Source organism: Muscardinus avellanarius, assembly GCF_963383645.1.
Source record: "Muscardinus avellanarius genome assembly, chromosome: 2".
Taxonomy (NCBI): Eukaryota; Metazoa; Chordata; class Mammalia; order Rodentia; family Gliridae; genus Muscardinus; species Muscardinus avellanarius.
The window spans coordinates 164,678,989-164,686,247 of record NC_137787.1 but is presented as its reverse complement, the minus strand read 5'-3'; the positions used below and the strand labels follow the sequence as shown (position 1 = coordinate 164,686,247).

Genomic DNA, 7,259 nt, shown 5'->3' with positions numbered 1-7,259 from the left:
CACATAATGCACTGTAACAAACATATCAAAGTCAATCACTAATCCAAGCATGAGAAGAAGGGATGGGGAAAAAATGGGGTGGGAATTGGGTAAGGAATAATTGGGTGATGTGTGCATGTATCCCTCTACCATCTTGTACCCTATTAAGATGTATGAATACAATGCACCACCAAAAATATGACTTTTTTATTCAGAAAACTGTTGTCTACATGTGCAGTCTTTGCTACACCTTCAACTTTGTGAAACACATGATGCCATTCATTTTTCATATAAAAACATAGCAATGATGCTTTTTGGAAGAAGATTAAAGTCATGTTCCTTAAGCCTTTATAATTATGGGCATTCAAAAGAAATTTGTTACTATATAACCTGTTTATATTTATCAATGGTACATTATTTCCCATTTACCATATGAATTTCATTCTTATCACTCATATTTCCACTTAGTTGTACAGTAATATGACTAAATAATAATAGTGCTCTTTAAGCTCTCATACTGTGTTGTGTTCAGAAATTCTCAGTTTTTAATTTTATTAGTATTTGCATTATTTATTTTCCCACTAAAATCATAAACTTAGATAAATGAAACACACATTTTGAACATTCTGGGCAAGAATTCTTGGAAACAGATTTAGGAAACAATGAATAGAATTTAACAACAGAGCAAACCATATAATTTTGCACATACATAGCTTTTATCTAAATTCATGGGGATACTCAAGAGAATAATTTCAATAATACTCTAAGCAAATATACTACTAAACTTATTTAATTCACCTCTGAAGGTGTCATAAACTAATATTGTTCATTACATGCAGATCCAATTATTTTCCCCTTGATAAAAATACTGTTTACTCATGATTGGATAGAAGCAGAATAAATGAAAACTAATAGCTATTCAAATTTCTGGGAACTATTAAACCCATTTACTACTCATGATATTTGGTTACAATAAGGAAATAGACTGTAGCAAAGATAGTGATTGTGTTCAATTTAACATTGGTATCTCTGGCTAAGTTGAAAGAATAACAAGCCAAAAGTCTCAGTATCTTCATGCAATGGTTATACTTTGCTCAAAATTTATATTCATTTCAGTTCAATGTATGCATTAATGAGAGGGAACACAGGGCATTTGTTTTACATTGCTCTCATTCAGGGACTTAAGCTCATCTATCTTTCATGAGAAATGCTACTTAGATAAGGAAGAGAAGATGGCAGGTCACACACCAGAGGGCTGTAACTGCAGCAACTGATCCTTCAATTTCACTGGTAAAACAAGCCCAGTAGCTATCTTAACCTCAAAGAAATAAGAAAGTCCACTTTTTCCCTCTCTAGACAATAAAAGAGAGAGAGAGAGAGAGAGAGAGAGAGAGAGAGAGAGAGAGAGAAATGATATATGTTTTGGGTACTAAGTATTAAACCCCCAAAGCATTCTACCATTGAGCTACACCCTCATTCTTTTAAAAAATTTATTTAATAAATATGATTAGGCGCGACGCGTCGCCCCGAAATGCAAATTGGGAAAAGGGGATGAGCTGGGCGGCCTCCTGTCGGACAGCAAAGGCTATTCTCCCTCGGGCTGGTGGGAGATGGGCCCGTAGCTGGCAGGCCGGCACTGGTGACGCCCCCGGCGCTAGAAAACAACTACTTTTTGTGAAATATACCATCTGTTGTAAAAGTGGAAAAGTAAAGATTACTCATCATGCCTGCTGTGGCTTCAGTTCCTAAAGAACTCTACCTCGGTTCTTCACTCAAAGACCTCAACAAGAAAATGGAAATTAAACCAGAGAAACCAGAGAAAATAAGTACTAAGAGTTACGTACAAAGTGCCCAGAAGATCTTCAAGGCAGCGGAGGGATGCAGATTAGATCGTGATGAAGAAAGGGCTTATGTACTATATATGAAATATGTGACTGTCTATAATTTTATCAATAAACGACCTGATTTCAAACAACAGCAGGACTACTTTCATTCAATACTTGGACCTGCAAATATCAAGAAAGCTATTGAAGAAGCTGAAGTTCGGAAAAAACTTGAAGAAAAGGACAAACAGGAGGAAGAGCAGCTGCAGCAACAGAAAAGACAGGAAGCAGGAAGAGAAGAGAGCCGTACGCCTGCTAAAGGTTCTTTGGAGAATGTATTGGATTCCAAAACAAAACCCAAAGGATCAACGGTGAGAAGACTGAGAAGGAGGGAACTCCAGAGAAAGGAATAATCACAGCCAAGGAACTATACTCAATGATGATGGATAAGAACATCAGCCTGATCATAATGGATGCTCGGAGAGGGAAGGATTATCAGGATTCTTGTATTTCAGATTCTCTCAGTGTTCCCGAAGAAGCCATCAGTCCAGGAGTCACTGCTAATTGGATTGAAGCACACCTGCCAGGTGATTCTAAAGACACGTGGAAGAAGAGGGGGGGTGTGGATTACGTGATACTTCTAGACTGGTTCAGTTCTGCGAAAGATTTACAGCTTGGAACAACTCTACGGAGTGTGAAAGATGCCCTTTTCAAGTGGGAAACTAAAACTGTCCTGCGCAAGGAGCCTTTGGATTTAGAGGGAGGCTATGAAAACTGGCTCCTTTGCTATCCCCAGTATACAACAAACGCTAAAGTCACTCCACCCCCGCGAGGCACGAATGAAGAGGTGTCTATCTCATTGGATTTTACTTATCCCTCACTGGAAGAACCAGTTCCTTCCAAACATCCTGCCCAGATGCCACCTCCTCAAACAGATGAAAATATAGAACTGGCAAACGATCAGGATGAAAGAATGGGACCGCTGTGCAGGTCGGCCGCCGGGGAAGCGGCCGCTGCTTCCAGAGCCGGCGCGCCGCCTGTGGTTCAGCCAGTGCCCATTGTGAAGAACATTCCACAGATTGATTGTACTAAAAAAACAGCAGTCAGATTGCCCGAGGCTCATAGAGTAAAGTCTGAAAGCGCAGATCACGAGCAACCGCCTCCTCAGAACGGAAAAGTTGTTCCCGATCGGGCCACCAAGCCAGTGTTTCACCCTGCAGCTGCCATGTTAACAGACAAAGAGAAACCGCGCATCCATGCCGAAACTGCCCTTCTAATGGAAAAAAAAAAAAAAAAAAGGAAAAAGAGCTTCGGGAGAGGCAGCAAGAGGAACAGAAAGAGAGTCTCAGGAAGGAAGAACAGGAACAGAAGGCCAGAAAGAAACAAGAAGGTGAAGAAAGGGAAATCACAGGGAATCAGCAAAGAGTGAAAGAAGAAACAGAAGGGAGAGAAAGTGAGCAGGCCAGGAAAGAAGACAGAGAAACCTCAGCAAAAAGGGGCAAAGAGTCAACAGGAGTGAAGAGACAGAGCAAGAGTGAGCACGACACGTCCGAAGCCAAGAAATCTGTGGAGGACCGGGGGAAGAGGTGTCCAAAGCCAGAGGTGCAGAAAACTTCCCTGGGAGACGCGCCTGCCGTGCCTGTTGCGGGAGACCCGGGGGCCAGCAAAGCTCAGCTAGAGCCTTTGACAAGAGCACGAAGTGAAGAAATGGGGAGGATCGTACCAGGACTGCCTTTAGGCTGCTGGGTCAAGTTTCTTGACCCAGTCACTGGAACCTCCCGTTATTATCATTCACCCACCAACACTGTTCACACGTACCCACCGGAAATGGCTCCTCCATCTGCACCTCCTTCCACCCCTCCAACTCATAAAGCCAAGCCCCAGGCTCCTGCCCAGCGGGACAGGGAGCCAAACAAACTGAAGCGCTCCTACTCCTCCCCAGATATCACCCAGGCCGTCCAGAAGGAAGAGAAGAGGAAGCCAACGGCAACCCCAGCAGTCAATCGGGAAAACAAGCCGGCGTGCTGCCCCAAAGCTGAGATCTCCAGGCTCTCTGCTTCTCAGATTCGGAACCTCAACCCTGTGTTCGGAGGGTCTGGGCCAGCTCTCACTGGACTTCGTAATTTAGGAAACACTTGTTACATGAACTCAATATTGCAGTGCCTGTGTAAGGCTCCACATTTGGCTGATTACTTCAACCTCAACTGTTATCAGGATGATATTAACAGGTCAAATTTGTTGGGGCATAAAGGTGAGGTGGCAGAAGAATTTGGCATCATCATGAAAGCCCTGTGGACAGGACAGTACAGATACATCTGCCCCAAAGATTTCAAGGTCACCATTGGCAAGATCAATGACCAGTTTGCGGGATACAGCCAGCAAGATTCCCAAGAGCTGCTTCTGTTCCTCATGGATGGGCTCCACGAGGACCTGAATAAAGCTGATAATCGAAAGAGACATAAAGAAGAAAATAACGACCATCTGGATGACTTCAAAGCCGCGGAGCACGCCTGGCAGAAGCACAAGCAGCTCAATGAGTCCATCATCGTGGCGATCTTTCAGGGTCAGTTCAAATCCAGAGTGCAGTGCCTCACCTGTCACAAAAGGTCCAGGACCTTCGAGGCCTTCATGTACTTATCTCTACCACTCGCATCCACAAGTAAATGTACATTACAGGATTGCCTTAGATTATTTTCCAAAGAAGAAAAACTTACAGACAACAACAGATTTTACTGCAGTCACTGCAGAGCTCGACGGGATTCTCTGAAAAAAATAGAAATCTGGAAGTTGCCACCCGTGCTTCTAGTGCATCTGAAACGCTTCTCCTACGACGGCCGGTGGAAGCAGAAACTGCAGACGTCCGTGGACTTCCCTTTGGAACACCTTGACCTGTCTCAGTATGTTATTGGTCCAAAGAACAATCTGAAGAAGTATAACTTGTTTTCAGTTTCAAATCACTACGGTGGACTGGACGGCGGCCATTACACCGCCTACTGTAAAAATGCAGCGAGGCAGCGCTGGTTTAAGTTTGACGACCATGAGGTTTCTGTTATCTCCGTCTCTTCTGTGAAATCTTCAGCAGTGTATATCCTCTTTTATACTTCACTGGGACCACAAGCAATTGATGTAGACACATAAGGAGAAGCAGGTATTGAGCTAGTTAGGTTTCAGAAGCCTCAGCAGCCACACAACCCTGAAGTGCTTGCAGAGGTACTGGGCAGCTACCGCTGACTCCAGAGGGTCCAGGACAGAGGGAGCCGGGTTACCGATGCTGCGCGATCCAGCTCAGCGCTCCGGTCAGGCAGACAGCATCTCGCAAGCACCACAGTAAGCGTCCTTTCCAGGTACCCTTTCTCTCCAGCACCCTCCCTTCTGTTCCAAAGTTAAAGTATCAGCTAAGCATTATTACTCTCCCTCTCACTGCTATGGCCTTCTCACATTTCTAACCCTGGCTTGACCTACTCTAGAGTGATGGAAAGCAGATAGGAATGTACATGTACATATTTATTGCACACTTGCACATCAAATCCATGTACATAGTTGAACATGTGGCCCTTTTGTGAAGCCTAGACCTCAGAGGACTGCTCCCTACCCCCGGCCCATTCTGAGTAGCAGCAGTGCTTTCTTAGGGAAATGACAGGGCAAAGCTATTTTTCTGTTGGCTTTGAGCTGTATTTGTGCACTAAATCTTTATTCTAAAACAATAAATGGGCCGGGCGTGGTGGCGCACGCTTGTAATCCCCGCGCTTGGGAGGCAGAGACAGGAGGATCGCGCAGGTTCGAAGCCACCCGCGGGCGCTGGCTTAGGAGACCCTGTTTCCAAAATGAAAATGTAAAAATAGGTCTGGGAGTGTAGCCCAGAGGTAGAAGGGCTTCCAGGAACCCCAGTACCACAAAAAAAAAAGAAAAAAAATAAAACAATAAATGGAAACTTACTTTAAAAAAATAAATAAATATGATTATATTTATTATATATAAACATATACATATACATGTATAGATATGTATGTATGTATGTATAAATTTAAGCTGGCTTTCATTATGTTGTTTAGGATCTTACTAATTTGCCAAGATAGGCATAAAATCTACAATCCTCTTGTCTCAGCCTACCAAATACTGTGATTACAGTTGTGCACTGCAACTGGTTTGTATATATTTTAAATAAATTTAACAAGGTCAATGAGAACAATGCAAATTTCTGCATGAAAACAAATTGAGTTTAAAAAACCTAAAAATATTTTTTCACTTAAACTTGTACGAATATTATACAGTCCCAGTGAATCTTTATCCTATACATTTTTCATTTCTAAGCATAAATATAATCAATCCTAAACCAGGTGTCATGGTACATGCTTGTAATCCCAGCATTTGGGAGACTGAGACCGGAGGATCTCATTTGTGGCCAGCTTCAGCTACTTTGTAAGACCCTTTACAACTCAGTGAGACTTCATCTCAAAACAAAGAATATAAAATAGAGCTGGAGGTGTAGCTTAGAGGTAGCCAGTGCCGCACACACACACACAATATATATATATATATATATATATATATATATATATATATATATATATATATATATATATATTAATCAATCATAATGTATTTTATATTAGAAACCAAAAAAATTAGAAACATTAATTGTTAGCACATGAAGACAAGAGTGCTAGGAATCTACAGGAATCAACCAAGTGGTAGAAGTTACTATATATTCATAGGGAGGATGTGATGAAAGACAGTCTAGAAGGGAGAACTACACATTCAGTCAATAGATATTCTGTGCAATTATGCTTGTGCTTAAGCAAGATCTTACTGGTGCCATAGTACTTCTAGTAACTAGATTATGCTAAGAGATGGAAGTGTCCCTATTGCTTCAAACAGGACAGTACAATATTACAGAACACTGCAATGGTGTATTCTTCTGCTGTATGTTTAGGTCTCAAGAGTATCCCTGCTCTACCTCACACCTATCTATTTCTCCTCCCAGAAAAACTTTTAGGCTAAATAGCATTGAAATTGATAATTTTCATTTAATTATTATGTGTGAGACACTAGGCACTGACTAAAAAAAGGAAAGAATGAAAGTTAAAGTATTTGTGATCTCTAGCCTGAGTAGCTTGCTGTGAGATGTGAAGGAGAAATGCCAATAAATTATGCTACCATATGGTTAGCACTATAGCAACAACTCAAACTTTTACCAAGGAGACACAAACTAATTGACTCTGCTTGAAGGAGTTCAAGAACATTTCTATGAAACTGGTTATATAGTTGGGTTAAAAGTTTTCTAAGTGCAAAAGGTTAAAAAGTTCTTTAACAGAAAAAAACAAGTATATACAAAGATGCATAGTGCCACAGTACTAGTTTTATAGGCCAGAGAGTCATGAGTGGATTGCAATGAGGAATTAACAGAGATTGAATTATTGCTGTTAATGCTGTAGTTGTTTTAATTAAAGGAGCAAG

The 7,259-nt window shown here is 41.6% G+C and overlaps 1 protein-coding gene across 1 annotated transcript; it reads left to right on the top strand.

Moving 5' to 3' along the window:
- Positions 1 to 1,702: 1,702 nt before the first annotated feature.
- On the top strand, positions 1,703 to 4,940 carry LOC308259120 (ubiquitin carboxyl-terminal hydrolase 8-like; the record flags this gene model as incomplete). The annotated part of the gene is given in 3 exon segments (XM_080689911.1): positions 1,703 to 2,150; positions 2,153 to 3,087; positions 3,090 to 4,940. Coding segments are annotated over 3 exon segments (3,234 nt in total).
- Positions 4,941 to 7,259: the final 2,319 nt, after the last annotated feature.